Here is a 17,863-nt window from a genome sequence, read left to right as displayed (position 1 = left end):
TTGAGTCAAATCCATCCTTTGTTTTTTGCCTCAGAGTCATACACTGTGTCTGTATGTTTGTGACAAACTTTAAAGAACACATAAACCTCCTTCCATTCAGATCTAGAGCCAGTTGAGGACAAATGGACGGTGAGGGGGGAGGGGAGGAGAGCCCACGTAGCAGGATGTTCGCGACCCTATCACTCGTCCTCCCGCCTGGGGGTTGCGGTCCCAGGAGGAGGCAGAATCGCTCTGATTGAAGCTGTTTCCCGGCCGTCTCGTGCGTGCTCCCAGGCCCACAGCCAGCGAATATTTTCAGACTGGACTTTTTTTGGCAGCCCAATTTTCACCAATAGGACCTATTTTCTTTACGTATCATCCAAATATAAAATTTGAAATAAAGAAGGAGCTTTTTAAAGAAAACCCTTCTTTTTGCCCCACAACAAGGAAGCAGCATTGTTCTGCAGGAGAGGGGCTTTCTGTTCCACACTATTTTTAGCATCTTAGAACAGAAAGTGTCGGCATTGAAAGGCCTTCAGTCAAATGTAGTGGTTCTCAACTCTGGCTGTGTGTTAGGATCAGCTTAGGAGACTTTTAAAAAATCCTGCCACCCTGGGGCGCCTGGGTGGCTCAGTCGGTTAAGTATCTGACTTCGGCTCAGGTCATGATCTCACAGTTCATGAGTTTGAGTCCCACATCGGGTGAGCTCGAGCCCTGCTTTGGGTGAGCACGAGCATCGCTTTAGGGTGAGCCCTGCTTGTCTCTCTCCCTCTCTCTCTCTGCCCCTTGCGCACTTGTACCCTCTCTCTCAAAAAAAAAAAAAAAAAAACCAAAGTACTGCCACCCAAAACCCACCCCTCAACCCCCCAGAAGTTCTAATATAATGGACCCATATTAGGACTAGGGCATATGTTTTTTCTAGCGGTTCCCCGGGTGATACTAATGCCCAGCCAGGGCTGAGAATCATTGGAAGGAAGCCCTGCAGTGCAGTTAGCAGATGGAGAAACTGAGACCCAGAGAAAGGGACAGTGTGTCCAGGGTCACACAGTGAGTCAGTGGCAAGCATGGCAGAGTTGTGGGGGCAGGGAGGCCAGCCAGTGACACTCTCAACACTGCAGCCCTCTGCTCAGTTCCTTCATCCCCACCCCCCACCCCCTGATGGACCCTTCTAGTCTGTCCACATATCCCCTGGTCCACAGTCTGCAAGGCCCGGCCTATAACCAAATGAGTGGCTAATGTTGTTTGCACGGTGGAGTTACCAAGGAAGCCAAGAGTTAACAATTGAGAGTGCTGCGTGCCTCTCATGGTCTCCATCAGCAGGGCCACGGGTGAATGGAAGAGCACGGGGGGCACCAGCCTTCCACCTGCAGACCCCAGAGGGGCCCTGGGTACAGGGTGGGGGGTGGGGGCAATACTCTGTGTTACCTGGGGATGCCAGAAGCAAGACTTCAGGTTCCGCTCAGGAACTAACCAGCCGGCAGGAATCATAAGGCCTGGGCACACCTCGGGCACAGCTCCCACACCAGAGGCAGTCTGTCCCCCATGCCCTCAGCCCACAGAAACTGAGGTGCTCAGGGGGGAGGAGCAGGACTCATGGAAGGCTTCCTGGAAGAGGTGGGTGTAGGTTTGGGCCGTGTTGGTTTAGTAGAGGGAGGGGAAAGCCACCTTCCAAGCAGAGGGACCATTGTGGGGAACCATGGCAGTAAGAAAACATAGGGAGTGTTAGGGGATCTAGCAAATAGCTCGGTTACTTTTATCATGAGGCAAACGACGACGTATCGAACACTTACTGTGAGTTAAGGCAAACGACGACGTATCGAACACTTACTGTGAGTTAGGTTGCAAACCAGAAACTGCCAGTATTCTCTTTAGTCCTCATGGCCACTTTGAGAGTTCCCATTTTACAGCTACAACAACCTGCTAACAAAATGCAGGCTGGAGGGAAATACTATCTGCAAAGGAGAACAATTTTACCTCCCTGGTAGGACTGGGTGAGGCTATCATCCCTAAACTACAATGTCAGAGACTATGAACTTTTTTTTGAATCTTTATGTCTCCAGCCTCCAGCCTGGAGCCTGACATATAATAGTACCCCCCCGCCGCCCCCCATCAATGTTTGTTGAATGAATGAATGAATGAGTGATTAAGAGATTTAGCATAAGCATCCCACAGCACCCAGAGGTCCAAGGCCACCTTGATCATGGGTAAGGACAGAACCTTATCTTCCACCACCCACACTGAAGCTTTTGAGGGATTCTTAATCATGAAATAACCTGGGGCTGGCATGCGCTCCGGAAATGTGGGCTCAGTGACCAGTATGAGCTCTGCCCTGTCTGAATCCAGAAGTAGGGGAGCCAAGTTCAGGCCACTTGGTCGCTGCCCAGCACATAGCTCTGAGTGTTCACTTCACTTACTGGGGCGAGTCAAGCCCAGCTCATGTTTTGCCATGAGCCTTAAATCCAAGAACATGAGAAGCACCAGTGATCCCCCAAGCGGTACCCCAGGGAGAGATTACGGTGATTATGGCTTTCTTGGGAAGCCAAGTGTTACTTTGGTGCTAAGGGACATGACAGTAGGGTGTGTGAACCAGAGGGGCGGGCTGTGTGGTTGGGGCGCAGTGGGGTGCCAGCCACACCACTTCCCAGCTCCTGGTGATCTGTTCCAATCAGTCTGCATATTTCATGAGCTGCCTCCCCACGCCAGATAAATAAATCAGGACCTCCTCCTCCGAGCGGCAGGAGCTGATTGGGGCTGAGGACTTCAAAAGGCCAGAGCAGGGATACCGGAGCTCCCAGCAGAGTCTGCTAATGTGACATTTAGGAGCTGTGACCCAGGCAAGCGACAGCCACCTGCACAGTGTGACAGCCCCCAAATGGCAGGGAGACCATTGTGGGGAGAAGGGAGTGACTTTTACAGGCCTGTTTTCCACCCCACAGTCAAAGGCACACAAGCGAAGGGTGGCCTATGGGATTCCCTGTTCTGCTTCCCGAATGTTTATAAGGGACCAGTAGCACATCTGCATCTCTTCAACAAAATTCACTCAGAGCCAGAGCCCCAGCCAGCCGGCAGTTCCTGCGGTTACATGTTCGGAATTCCTGTACCCGCGCCACCTTATGGCATTCTTATGCCCAGCATCTGCAGCTCAGGGGACCCGCTTGCCCTACGGTGGGCATGTGGGCACAGCTCTCCGCAGTTATTACACTCAGGAGGCCCACGTGGCCTGTGGCAGCTTGGCACAGAACTGTCACTGCTCAGGGATCCCGTCAAGGCAGCCCCATGAGAACATAGGCGGTGGGAAACATCCCGGGTTTGAGGCTGGGCTCTACTCTTAGAATGAGGGAGGGGCAGCAAAGCTACAACCTCCTGAGCCTCAGTTTCCTCATCTATTTGGTGGGACTGAAGCCACCAACTCCAGCCATGAGAACTGAACAAAAAAAGGCACCTAAAGTTCCTGGCACAGATCCAGGCACGTTGTCAGGGCTCGGTGACTCTTCCGTGGCCACCCTGCCCTGCCCACTCCCCAACCCTGTCAAAGCCAGTTCTGCCCTGAGGGCTTCACTCTACTTCCACACTCCTTGCCTTTGGCCCTTCTTCCCCTGAACCTGCTTCATCTCCGGTCACCAGCACCCCACACACCAAATCTACTGACCCCCTGCCCTAGTTCTAGTCTCTCAGTGACATATGACATTGTCCCTTTCATTGGCTCCCGGGATGCCCACTCTCTCCGCCATCCTGCTCCCAGCATCCTGGCCAGTAGTTCCCAGTTCCTTGCAGCATCCTTGCTCTACCAAGCCCCTAGGAGGTTGGCGCTCCCCAGGATTCTGCCCTTGGTCCTCTCCTCCCCTTGGCACTGTCCCTAGGGATCTCCTACCTGCCCCCATGCTCCAGCTCCCAGCCTACATGCTGATGGCCCTGACTCGCTCCCTAGCCCAGAACTCTCCCCTGTCTCCAGACCCAAGGACATCGCCACTCTCATGATCCATAAGCACGTCAGGCTTAGCGTGCCCAAACCGGAATGTAGCAACTTCCCCGCTTCTCTGACCCTCTCCTGAGTTCCCCACTCAGGGAATGGTACCTGATCCCCCCAGGCACTTGCTTCACTCCCCTGTTCCCCATATCCCCCACACATTTGATCACACAGTTGTCCAGATTTTACTTGGAAAAAAGAAACCTCTGTCAAATCTGATACCCCCATTCTTCATTCTTCTTGCCACCGCCCTGGGCCAGTTTTCATCATCTCTATTCCTGGACATGACCAAAACAATGACCTAAACCCACCAACAGAATAGTATCAAGGATGAAGGTAAATTCAAATGAATCACTTGGGTCTGAAAATACACCTGAACAAGTATATATGAAGGAGATTGTGCTCGATACGACCCAGCAGAGCAATGTGGCCTCTGAAAGATACTAATTCCACCTGAGGATGCATTAATAAGAATATAATGTGCACAATAAAGGAGGGGATAGTCCCTTGTACTTGTGTTGACCAGATCATGCCTGAAGAAGTACACTGGTTGGTCCTTGAGTCTACACTCTATCAGACACAGTGACATTGTATGGTGTAGCCTAAGGAGGGACCTGGAGAGGGGAGAATTGGAAATGATATTCTGTAAGGTGAGGTTGGGGTCTGGCACCTGGGAGATGATCTGTCTTTGTCTCCAAGTCTATAGAGCTGTCCTGGAGCAAAAGGAGCAGAAGTGGTTTGTGTGGTCTTAGATGACAGAACCAGATGCCAGAGGAAGGTTATAGAGAGACCCTTCAGCTCAATGACCAGGAAGGACTTGGTAACTAAGTCCAATTATGAGGGCAGTGAGCCCCCATCCATGAGACATACAGCAAAGGGCGGGTAACCAGTGGGTGAGATGGGGTAAGAGGGCTTCTGTTCCACCCCAGATCAAATTGGAGGTTTTGCGATTCTACCTGGAAGAGGCCCTGGGGAAAAGGAAAGCCTGTGACAATATAGCCAGGGCCCACAGGGGAGCAAGAACTGGGACAGGAGCAGACCATGGGACACCAGCCATGGGCACAGGGCTCAATCTAACCAACCACTGTCTCTTGCTCCCGCAGACAGCAGGGAGGTGAAGGTGGGAGAGTACAACGCTGTGGCCGACACACTGGAGATAATCAACGACACTATCAGGTTCCAAGGTAAGGCAGGTGGGCTTCTCATAGAAGGGGGCCTGCTCAATTGCTCCCAGGCCCAGATATTGTCTGAGGGTTGGGGACAAGCTCGGAGTCCTTGGCTTCCAAGGGAAGAGAGAACCTCCTTTCCTCTTATCACACATGCTCGCTCACTTAGCATAGTGTCCCCATCACTCACATGGGAGCTGGATTTCCAGCTCCTGAGAGGGGTCACTGGAATTTGCATGGAGAGCTGGCTTTCACTGGGGTATCTACATTTAAACCAGTTCATGGCCAGGTGTAATTCTATTTAAATGTGGCCCAGCTAAATTTAGCTCTGTATCCTTCTTTGAGAAAGCATTTGGTTGGGTTAGTAATAAAGCCTGTCCACCTGCTGGTCTTCCTGGAAGACCATTCCCTCTTCTTCTGCTGGAGAACTCTTCCTCAGCTTCTAGAACGAGATCAAAGGACACCTCCTCTGTACAGCCTTCCCTGATTGCCCCCCACCCCCATTAGCTGAGCTAATGGGTCCCTTCTCTTGGCTTTCACAGTGTTTGTCTCTGCCTTTCCCATAGTCACTGTCTCTTGCATGGAAATTTCTAGGTTATTGGACTATGAGCTCCCTGAATGGATTCCACTTGACTTTTAACCCCTAATGCCAGGCAGGGTCTGACACATGTTGAAGATTCACATTTGATGAAAAAATAAATACATGATTGATCAAGTGAGTGGGTGACTGGGTGGGTGAATAAATGAATGAACAGGTGAGCATATGAGTGAATAAAGTAGTGGGTGAGTGAGTGAATGGACAGATAAAAGGATGAGTGAGTGGATGGATGGATACATGGGTGGATGGGTGGACTGTGGATGGGCTTAATCATTCTTAATTCCCTCAAGTCCATTCTGTCCTCAACAGCCAAAGCACTCTTGCCATCAGCCACTATGCTGAAGATTCTCCACCTTTGCTCAGAGCCCTGCATGGTCCCTACTGCTCAGCAAGGGACCTCACTCCATGGTGTCACCTCAAAGCCCCCCTGCAGAGATCCCTTCCCACTTCTCCTCTTCTTTCAGATCTCCCCAGCCAAACTGCTTACAGCTCCTCGAATATGCCAAGATACCACCACGCGTTTGCCCCTGCTGAGCCCTCTGCCCAGAATGCCTTTTCCTAATTGTCTTCCTTGTGGGCAGCCAGCTGTTCATCTTCTGAGGATCAGCTCCCCCTTCTGTAGCCTTTCCAGACTCCATCAGGGAGAACTACACTCTTCTACACTTTCGTGCTCAGGCTTCTCCGTGTCTGATGTTATCAACTACCTGGACCCTGTCTTTAGAAGCAGTTTTTCATCATGGTTAGAGCACAGGACTCAGGCAGATCTGGGTTCAAATCCTGCTGGTTTTGCCACTTAGTAGCTATAAAATCACTTAACATCTAGAAAACCGTTGCCTCTGTGTAAAATGGGAATAATCTCTACCTGTTAGGCTGTTGGGTGGATCAAATGAGAAAATCTCTGTAAAGTGCTTAGCCCATGGTAAGCATTCAGTAAATACGATTGCTTATTATTGCCTTTTTTTTTTTTTAATTTTTTTTTTCAACGTTTTTTATTTATTTTTGGGACAGAGAGAGACAGAGCATGAACGGGGGAGGGGCAGAGAGAGAGGGAGACACAGAATCGGAAACAGGCTCCAGGCTCCGAGCCATCAGCCCAGAGCCTGACGCGGGGCTCGAACTCACGGACCGCGAGATCGTGACCTGGCTGAAGTCGGACGCTTAACCGACTGCGCCATCCAGGCGCCACTTATTATTGCCTTTTTCTTGTCACATGGCTAGTATAGAAGTTTCTTGAGGACAGGGACTGTTTCTTGGTTATCTCTAAGTCGCTGGCACCCAGCACAGGGCCTGACAGGTAGAAAGTGATTATTCATGATGATTGATCATGGTTAATGATGGTGAATGAAGGTATAATGGGGGATGAAGGAATAGTAAAGACTAGATGAATAACGAGTGAATGGATTGGGTGAAGAGCAAGAAAGAAAACTCAAGGCTGCTGCTAGTTACCACGTGGCTTCCATAATGTCTTAGTTATGGTGCATAGTTATGCATAGTTATGTGGAGGTGCCGTTTTGGGTGAAAGGAAAGTGGAGTACAGGGGAGGAGAATTGACATTGTTTCTACGTGAGCAATTGGTGGTCATAATCATCATATAACTGCTGCTCCAAACCTCAGCCCCTTTCTCAGGGACCAGAGAGGGATTTGTGCCCAGCCAAGAGCTCATGGGCACCCCCAAGATGGCGCTTGTGTTTGGGAACCAGGAGACACCCGAGCCAGCCTGATGCAGCCAGAGGTTCACTTGGGAGCACGGGGAGGAAAGTGGAGAACGGGGGAAGACGCTTTCAGGTGTAGAGCTTTGACTTTGGGAAGCAAGAAATGGTGTTGCTTTATCCACCTTGCGTCTGCTCTTGCCCTGACTTTCAGGCCTTGAAAATGTTACTTTACGTGGAATTGCTTTAAAGCTTTATGTGAACCATGCCAGCAGTTACCTAGCTGTTTTCGAACCTGGCAACTTCCCTAGACTGCTTAGATGGTTCAAATTCTTTTTATCCACTGAATGTTTCCAAACACTTTTGAACTTGCTAGCGGAGTTTTTTAAACACAGATGTTTGGGGGGGAAATCTCAAACCCTTCTGCCACACCTGCCCACATCCTCTGCTTATCTCCTGGGAGCGGGGGTATAACCAAGGCGGGCGCCCATGGCACAGCCATGGTGGGGTCATCATGATCTCTGATGGGTCTCCCTGGGCTCCAGTTTCCCCACTGGAGAGAAAAGGCCCAGCATTTCACAATTCCATAGCAGCAACCCAGCTTGAAATAGCAGCTGAGAAAAAAGGGATTTGTAAGAAGTGGGGCAGAGTGAGGAGGATCCCTGCACCCCTCCTCCCACGCCAGCCTGCCTCTGGACAATTTTGCCAGTGACCACAAAGATGAGTTTTCTCTGAGGCCCTCAGGGCTCCCATAGTTTCCTGGTGCCCTCAGAGAATGAGCAGAGACGGCTCTGCAGTGACACAGAGGAATGGAATCCCACAGTTTGGGCCCAGTCCTGGTGCGGCAGGGATGGGGAGGCATTCCAGTAGCTTCTGCCTCCCACAGTTAGTGAGTCTTATGAAAAGGGAAAACCAGAAAGAGCTTTTATAACCTAATGACCTTGAGGCAGGAAACCTGCGGCCAGAGACATAGCTGTCTCCATGGAACTGATAGGCAAGGTGTCTGCCCTGTTGAAGGTGGTCATTATCATGTGTCAGAGCAGAGTCTGTGAGACCCCAAGCCGGATTCGTCACCCCCAGTGGCACCCGGTGGTACCCACTCACAGCATCTGGCCCCGTGCCTTCCGGGCCACTGTTACCTGTGGGGACAAATGAGGGTGGTTTTTCAACAGGGTAATTAGACCAAATCAAATTCTAGTCTTTTAATGGCTATTAAATGCATCACAAATTCCTTATGGATTCTATTTAGAAAGAAATAAGTCCTAGTGAAGGCTCCCTGCCGAGTAGACTGACCAAGCGCTGGAGCCCTGCCCCCGGTAGACGTGTCCTGCACAGAGGTTGTGCACAGGTGCCAGATGGCAAGAGCGTGCGGGCAGAGAGGTTCTCAAGGACTGACCGGTCGTACACTGGGCTCAGCTGATATCTGTTCGTGGCCTTCTAGGATCCGAACCACCAAAAGACAAGACCATCATCCTGGAGCAGCTCCGAAAGATCTCCCTACCTCTCTACAGCATCCTCTCTGCCCTCACCATCCTGGGGATGATCATGGCCAGCGCTTTTCTCTTCTTCAACATCAAGAACCGGAATCAGAAGTAAGCCACTCACACCCTCCTCTTGGATGATGCTTTCTGGATTGACAAACCTCATGGATAACGTGTAGGGGCATCCTGTGACAGATTCACCAGGGGCACAGAAGAAGTTTCCGGGGCAGTTTTCTAAAGTGGTCATTCAGTCACTGGGATGTGATTAGATGTTCCATGTGCATGAGCGTGTATGTGTGCACGAGCGCGCGCACATGCATATACACAGAGTCAGGGCTGCTGGTTGCACAGGAAGGCTGGGGTAAATAAAATCAAAGGCTGGCTATGCTCCTGTCCAGAAGGAAAACCACAGAAGAGGGAATCCCCCGAAGTCTTTGCTCCACCCCCTCGCGTCTTGGGGAAGCATTGCCCGAGGGAATCACTGAGTTCAGTAAGGGACACCACCCGTTAGTACAGCACTTTACAGTCTGAGAAGCTCCTCCCTCCCATCATCCTCACCTGAGCCTGAGATAACTCCCCAGATTACAGGTGAGAGGACAGAAGCCCAGTGACAGAGGGAGGGTTGTTGTCTGAGGCCACATTGCTGTGTGTGGCAGAACCTGTCCCCTGGGTTTCTGGCTTTGATTTCTTTTACTTTTTTTTTTAATTTTTTTTTCAATGTTTATTCATTTTGGGAGACAGAGACAGAGCATGAGCAGGGGCAGGGCAGAGAGAGAGGAAGACAGAATCTGAAGCAGGCTTCAGGCTCTGAGCTGTCAGCACAGAGCCCACCACGGGGCTCAGACCCACAGGATCATGACCTGAGCCAAAGTCAGATGCTTAACCGACTGAGCCCCCCAGGCGCCCCTTTGATTTCTTTTCCACCACGCGTGCTCTTCACTTTCTGAAGGAGAGCAGCTCACTGTCTGAGTTATTCTGGTCAGTCGTGGGTAGAACAGGCCAGCACCCAAGTGGTTTACCAAGCACAGCCAGCTTCTGTGGTTTCCATAGCAAATCCCTGTACCCAGCTCTCCGTGTTGTTGGGAAGTCACTGGGCGGGGGCTCAGAGCAGGGATCCCCCGGGGCACAGCTTCAATGCTCTGGAGCCCAGAAGCCACACTGTGTGACGTTCTGGGCTGCCAGGAACAAGCCTGATTCTGCAGAGAACAGGGGGTTTTGTTTTTTGTTTTGTTTTGTTTTTTCCCTCCTTGCTTGCAAAGGAGGAGCTTGAAAGCTCTAGATTTTGTTGTTTTGGGGTTCGATTGGGTCAAATCTATTTCCTAAAGAATGAAAAGATTTTTACCCACCCGTTGTTTTATTTTCTATATCACCAATAACCCATATACCACCACAAAAAATTGAAGAAAGTTCCGCCTAACTGATGACCATATGAATTAGCATTTGGCACAAGGCCTGGGCACATAATCAGGTTTAAGTTAATATTAGTTAATATTAATTAGTTAATATTAGATTCCCTTTCTACAAGTTTCCAAAATACCCATCTTAACAGCAAGCTGCCCCTATCATAAGACTAAACTCCTTTAATTCTTTACCAATTCTTTTGGCCTCCTGTGGAAAATTACTATTACTCTTTCCAGGAGGCTGGCGTCTATGTGAATTTTTTGACTGGCTTTGCAGATTAAAAAATCTGAAAGAGATAAAAATAAATGTCACAGTAGTTCCAAGCTCCCCTCACTTTTATCTTCCTAAATGCTGCCTATTTGCTAAGGTCCTTTTCCTCCAGGGAACCTGCCCAACTCCTGGCCTCTCCCTTCCCCCACTTCCTGTGGTACTAAGGAGGAAGGGGTCTTAGCAGTTTGTGGTTTGCAAAAGGACCTCCAGGAATCCAGTCTCGTGTCAGCTTCACACATACATGCCTTGGGCAGTGAGATCTGTGGTCTCGTCTTACCCATGAGGTGACTCCGCAGGCCGAGTGTAGGGTGGCCCCACCCAGTGATCCCAGCTCAGAAGTCGTGTGTGATCCATAATTCACACCAGGCTTTTTATCTCTCTCCCACTTTGACACACATTTTTAAAATGTGAAAGCATTAACAGAATGGCAGAGTACAAAAGAAACTGTTGAGGGAACTGACTATGATTCCAATCTGCAAAAGAGTGCCTGGACCATGGGGGCACCTGAAAACACAGGACATACTGAGTGGATTGTGCAGGGTTAGCCAGGCACTACTCAGGGTGGATTCCAGCCAACTGATGGTCTAACCCGGGCCTGGCTTGCTGGACAGCTGGGAGCCAAAGCAGGATTCCTGAAAGAGGTGAGAGACAAGCATGTAGAGTTTGGGAATATAAAGAATGCCCCCAACCGCAGCCTGGTGAAGATAGGGGTGGGGGTGGGAATGGGGACGCCACTGTCCATTTAAAAAAATTTTTTTTAACGTTTATTGATTTTTGAGAGAGAGAGAGATTGACAGAGTGTGCGCAGGAGAGTGGCAGAGAGAGAAGGAGACACAGAATCTGAAGCAGGCAGACTCCAGGCTCCGAGCTGTCAGCACAGAGCCCGACACATGGGTTGAACTCACGAACCGGGAGATCATGACCTGAGCCGAAGTTGGATGCTCAACCGACTGAGCCACCCAGGAGCCCCATGCACTGTCCATTTTTATCACCTGATGACTAGAGGAGGTGTTCCCATCCATGTGTGTGACCCTCTTTGTGCACAAGACTGTGCGAGCTCCAGGCAGCCAAAGTGAATACTCGTATACCACCTGGTGACCACACTTCCTGAGCAGCCCCGAACACTCACCTGTAGACCTCCCAGGCCTGGCCCCCTCCGCAAGGGGGAGGGGAGTGTGGCCTTCTCACCCTCATCTCCCTCCTCCCTTAAGGCTGCTGAACTAGAATGTAGAATTCTCTAGATGCACCCTATCTTCCTAGCCCCAGCCTAAAAAAAACCTACAAGCTGACCCTAGAGAAGTGATAGGTGAACTTGACCGAGGAAAACTCCATGACTAGAATCGGATAGCTTCCGGGGTCCTTTAGTGAGGGCAAAGCGGCCCTTAGTAGCTGGCACAGGCTTGGGGGGCGGGGGGCGTGGAGGAAGCCTGGGCTTACGTTTCTCTGTCCTTTAGCCTTGGCAGCAATATACACGTAGTAGGCATCCAGGAAGTGTTTGCTGGAGGAATAACCACATTAACAGTTCTGTTAACTGTATTGTCTCTCTTGGCAGGCTGATAAAGATGTCGAGTCCATATATGAACAACCTCATTATCCTCGGAGGGATGCTCTCCTATGCATCGATATTTCTCTTTGGCCTTGATGGATCCTTTGTGTCTGAAAAGACCTTCGAAACACTTTGCACTGTAAGTCATTCTGCGTGTTCCGATGGTACAGGATATAAGGTTTTCTTGGTTTTCCATCCTCAAAAAACACAGATCCAAACCCAGAAATGAATGGAAATACGTGAACAGGCAAAAGACAACTCATTCAGCCATTTCTGTAGTTCAACAGGGCAGTATGTCGTTGCTTTCAGACTGGAAGGGACATCAGTATTGCCTGCAACATTAAGATCATGGACTTAACAGGCCACTGCTAGAAAACAGCCCTCGAGGAATGGCTGGGTAGCCTGTAAAATGAGGGAGGAAAACTACCAACCAGAAAAGGATCGATACCTGGGGTCAGGGTTAGAGCCACTTATGAAGGAACAGATCTCCCCATCTATCTCAACCATTACAGATATGAAGAGATGTCTGTATGTCTGTCTATGTGCATGACTTTGAGTCATATAGAAAAAGAGCCATTATTTTCTTTTTTTAATTTTTTAAAAATGTTTTATTTATTTTTGAGAGAGAGAGAGACAGAGTACGAGTTGGGGAGGGGCAGGGAGAGGGGGAGACAGAACCTGAAGCAGGCTCCAGGCTCTGAGCTGTCTGCACAGAGTCAGACGCGGGGCTCGAACTTGTGAACCGCAAGATCATGGCCTGAGCCGAAGTCGGACGCTTAACCGACCGAGCCACGCAGGTGCCCCAGAGCCATTATTCTCTATTTAAGCAGTGTTTCTCAATCCCTTTTTCCCCTTATTGCTCCCCTATGAAGCCTTTTTAAACTTTTTTTCTAATTATCTCCTCATGAAAATTTAATACCAAAGATATACTGTATGTTTGTTTATGTACTGTATGTATATCTATAGTTCATGCATGAAAGAGTAGTATTTTCACATTTAAGAACCAATGGTTGCCCCTTGGGAACTATATCACCCTCACTGAGAATGCATATACTTAAGGAAGCCCAAGACAGGGTAATTTATTTAGTCAATTTTAGAAATCTTATTTTGAAAATTAATTACCGTGTTTTAAATATTCACTGCCTCTTTGTTGTTGTTGGTCTTTTTTTTTTTTCTAAAAGAGTTTACCCGTTAGCAGCTAACAACTGTGTAGAAGTAACTCTCAGTTGAAAATGTCATTGGCTCATTTTGTAAAATGAGAATGAGCAGTTGGGATTTATTTCTGGACTTTGACTACTGTGATCTCTCGAAACTGGGTTAGCAATTTGGGTCTCTGTATTGTCCCAAATGCAATAATTCATCCAATTCCCAGCCTGGAGGACCAGAGCTAGAAGCGATGGCCAAACGATCAGTGTTGGCCAGATTAATCGAAAAGCAACTCTTCAGTTTTCTGTTAAGGTGTTAAGAGCAATGTAGGCCCTTTTTTGCACAGCAGTCTCTTTTGGATGGGACTTGTGGCTCTAAGGTCTCGGCATCGTCCACTCCTGCACAGTTCTGGATTGCAAACCGGCAGCAGGTGCGGGATCTCTTCCACATGCTGCAGGCCAGCACCCACACCCTGGACTGTCAAGACTGCATCCTGTGCAGAGAGAGCCCCTTCTTCCCAGAAAGACGCTCCTGACATCTTATACCCTCCCTGGTCAGGGGCCAAAGGCTGTTACTGCACAGGTGCTCTCTGGAATTTGACCTGAATCCTACAAACACCAGGTGACGCAAGCTTGGGAGCAAAAAAAAAAAAAAAGAAGAAAAAGGGACATCCCCCACACCGGGTTTTTTTTTCTTTTAATGAAGCCTGACATTCTGTTCTGGGAGTCGCGCTCATTTGTGTGAGGGGAAGGCTGTCCTGGGAAGCCTGGCGAGGCGGTATGAATAAATCATAAAGCGCTTTACAAATCAGCATTAGCTCCGAACACGAGGGCTCGGGAGATGTTAGGCCCCCATTCTCACCATCCCTGAGGATTCATTTATTTGCAGTCAGGGCTGTTTCAGAGGCTCTGCAGAGGGGAGCCCACATTCATGACTGTGGGGAAGAGGCATAGATTAACTACTCTGGACTGAATTGGGTCAGAACAAATGTGTACATGGGTTAGGACTGGGGTCATCTATTTAATAATTCCCAATATCACTCAGGAAGGGGAACTGAAAGCTTGAATTTAGAGCCTAAATACCAGTCCCCAGTGAGTGCAATTCGGGTTGTGCCCCACCTGCTATTCCAGAGGGGTTGTGGCTCTTTATTTCACTTGGTGCCTCGGATTCTGTTCTCTCTGGGCCTGACAGCCTGCCCACCGGTAAACCCACATCGAGCAGGAAGGAGGTAGAATCAGGGCCGTCTGGTGCAGTGAGCACAGATCTTGAACAGCCCGGGTGTGAGTCCCACCGCCTACTCTTACTGGCCCCTGGCTGAGGCCAGTGACTTAGCCTCTCTGAGCCTCAGTTTCATGTAAAATGAGAGTAACAAATCCCCCTGCGGGATGGTAGTGTGGGCTAAATGCGATGGTTCCGGTGAGGCGCCTGGAACGAGGGGGACAGGAGGTAGGCAGCTTTCTCCCCGTCACCGTTACCATTTCCCGGTATCCTGCTCTGTGTTCTGCAGGAAGTTTTTATAGGACAAGCGACAAGGTAGAACATGAAGCCGCTTCAGGTGGGGAGTAGTTGAAGTCACAGTTCGGTCAGTCCTGCTGCTGTATGAATGCCACCCTTTTTTCTTTCCGTTTTCAAGATGGAAACTGAACACAATGATAAACCATGAACACCACCTCAGGAAGAAACCTATGACAGTCATGAGATTCTGCCTCTCTGGGGGCTGTGCCTCTGCTCAGAAAGGCCATTATGGGAGGGAGGGAGGTGGCTACATGTGTGAGCATGTACTCCTTGCATGTGCGTGTGGACACACACACACACACACAACTACTGCTAGGGAAACAGCTACACTTAGTTCCCATCCCCCGCTCCCTCTGACCCTTTCGGGAATCTTCCCAGCCTGGTTTCAGCAAGTCTTACAAACAGCTCCAGCTACACTGTGCAGTCTCCCTGGACACTGTGTGGGTAGTGGAATCACCATAGCAACGTGGCCCCTGTGGGCAGGGAGCTGCCTACGAGGACAGTGCTGGGCCTGGGCCAGAGCCCTGGTGCCAGGGGGGGTGGGAGGGCCGACTCCAAACTTAACTCGCTGACCTGGCTCAGGAATCCCAGCCCCTGGCAACCCAGAGAGGGAGCAAGGTGGGTGGGGAAGAGAAACGGCATTTTTCTTCCTTGTGGAATCCTAGGCAGAAACTCCACATGAGCGTGGAGGGGTGAGAAGGGGCTCTGCAGTGAGGATGAGGCCCAGGCGGGCTTAGATGCAACAAAGGTCTCAACAGTTTCTGGGGCTTTCAAGCATTGCCAGCAATGCCATGTTAGCCCCCCCCAGGCCTGAGCCCTCACGAAACTCAGTACTATCCTCTGTGATTCACCAGGCCCAGCTTGCGGCCACCTGCAGACATCCCTTCATATCCCCTCAACCTCCTGACGAGGTGAGGTTCATTGTCTCTGCCTAACCAGACAGAAAACTGAAAGTCTGCTGTACCTGGCTAGGTGGCAGGACTGAAGTTTGGAACTAGCTTTGTTGGACTACAGAGATGTCTGAGGCATTTTGTTCTTTTTAAGAAATATATATATATATATTTTTTTTATATTTATATTTATTTATTTATTTATAAAAAAATATATTTTAATTATATATTTATATATAAATTTATATATTTATTTAATATAAATATATATTTATTTATATACTTATATATTATATATATACATATATAAAAGAAAAAATATATATCTTTTTGAGAAATATATATATATTTGTTGCTAGCTGGTTCATACCAGAGAAGCAGGTCCATCAAATTCTTAGGGATGTGGTCAACATTTATCCCAACCCAAAATTTGTCCATTCAGATTTTTAAACCTTGGGATATCCTTCACATACCATAAAATTTACCCTGTTGAGGTGTACAATTCAGTGTTTTTTGTAGATCTCTTCATTCATTTTTGATACATCCCCAAGTATTTCAGAGTACCTAGCATATAGGAGAATTACAGACTGCTTGTGTTCAAATCCCAGCTACACCATTTCCCAGCTGTGGGACCTTAAGTTACTTAATATCTCTGAACTTTAGTTTACTCCTCCTCCGTATAATGGGCATAATAATAGGGTTGTGAGGATTAGATGGCATAGTGTCTACAAAGCATTTAGTGCCTGCCTCACAATAGGATTCAATATATGTTAGCCGTTTTCATTAAGAATGAGTGAGTGAGTGAGTGGGGGACACCTGGGTGGCTCAGTCGGTTAAGTGCCTGACTTCAGATCTCACAGTTTGTGAGTTCGAGCCCCGCATTGGGCTGTGTGCAGACAGCTCAGAGCCTGGAACCTGTTTCAAATTCTATGTCTCCCTCTCTCTCTCTGCCCTCCTTCCCTTGCTCAAGCTCTCTCTCAAAAATAAATAAACATTAAAAAAAAATTTTTTTTAAAGAATGAGTCAGTAAGTGAATGATGGGAGTATGTCCGGATAATTGTGTTCCCCCACGGACATGGCTAAGAGAGACACTGATAAAGCTGGGTGAACTTGGGTTGAAGAAGAGGCTGGAAAACTGGTGTTGGTGCTGGTCAGTTGGATGTAGGTTACGTCCGTGACAACTTCTGGCCTTATGTGACCTCGCTTTGCTAAAACTGGAGCGGGGACAGACTTGCCACCTAAGTCAAAACCAAGCTGCTGCACTTCTGACGCCCTGAGTGCTGGAAGGGGCCTCGGGCGGGGCCGGCTGGGAAGAACAAAGAATGGGTAAGGAAGGTAAGAATGACGCAGGTGGGGACTCAGGGCTCTCCGACATGAGTCCCTGAGTCCCCAGACATTGGAATGTGACACGAGAGCTAGGGGAAGCTGGTTCAGCCCAGGGCCACTCTCGTGGCAGCTCAGAGGAGCATGGCTTAGCTGTAGATCTCCCTCCACTTGCTGACAATCCTGATTCCTTTTTTTCCCAACTTTTTATTAAAGTATACACACACATACACACACACACGCACAAGTGTGTAGCTCAATGAATTTTCACAAACCACACTCAGCTGTGCATCCAGCATCCTGATCAAGAAACAGACCATCTCTAGCATCCTCTTCCAGTCCATACCCCCCTCAAGGGTAACCACCAGCCTGTCTTCTACCTGCACAGATAATGTGCATGAATCACCTGGGGATCTCGGTGAATGCAGATTCTGGCTCAGTAGGTCTGGGGTGCACCTGAAATGCCCCATCTCTAACAAACTCCCAGGCCACACCTAGAGTACAAAGGTTAAGTTTAGAACCCTGCTTTATTTTTTTTGTTTGTCTCTAGGTGTGAAGAGAAATGGAAACACCAGAAACCTTGTACCTTGAGCATCAGTTAGGGGAGAAAAGGGGTTCCCCCCGCCACTGCTGGAATCCCTGGAAGCAGAGCAGCCCCATCACGGGGAGGCAGGGTTGGATTCTGGGTCCTGAAACGTGCTCTTAGCCATCCACACTCTGCTCATGAGAGGTGTATGAATGATCTCAGGATGGGCAGCAGCTGGGAAGGGTTGAGGTGGTTGGGGCCCAGGCACTGGATTCAGGGGTCATCTTCTAGCCCTCCTGGGATACTAGGATTTTCTGACTCTGACTCAAAAGACAAAGGCTACCTAGGAACATCCACCTGGCCTCCCAGTAAATTCAAGTCTAGGAAGAATGAGTGATGTTTTCAG

At 49.1% G+C, this 17,863-nt stretch overlaps 1 protein-coding gene across 1 annotated transcript in view; it reads left to right on the top strand.

The window, feature by feature from the left end:
- GABBR2 (gamma-aminobutyric acid type B receptor subunit 2) overlaps window positions 1-17,863 on the top strand; it is a 347,631-nt gene that overhangs the window by 258,854 nt on the left and 70,914 nt on the right. The window contains exons 9-11 of the mRNA XM_060609214.3: window positions 5,050-5,130; window positions 8,801-8,951; window positions 12,064-12,196. Coding sequence (XP_060465197.1) covers window positions 5,050-5,130; window positions 8,801-8,951; window positions 12,064-12,196 — 365 coding nt within the window. The remainder of the gene's footprint in view (window positions 1-5,049; window positions 5,131-8,800; window positions 8,952-12,063; window positions 12,197-17,863) is intronic.

Source organism: Panthera onca, chromosome D4, assembly GCF_046562875.1.
Source record: "Panthera onca isolate mPanOnc1 chromosome D4, mPanOnc1 haplotype 2, whole genome shotgun sequence".
In the NCBI taxonomy this organism is placed as follows: domain Eukaryota; kingdom Metazoa; phylum Chordata; class Mammalia; order Carnivora; family Felidae; genus Panthera; species Panthera onca.
This window is presented reverse-complemented; position numbering and strand designations above follow the sequence as displayed.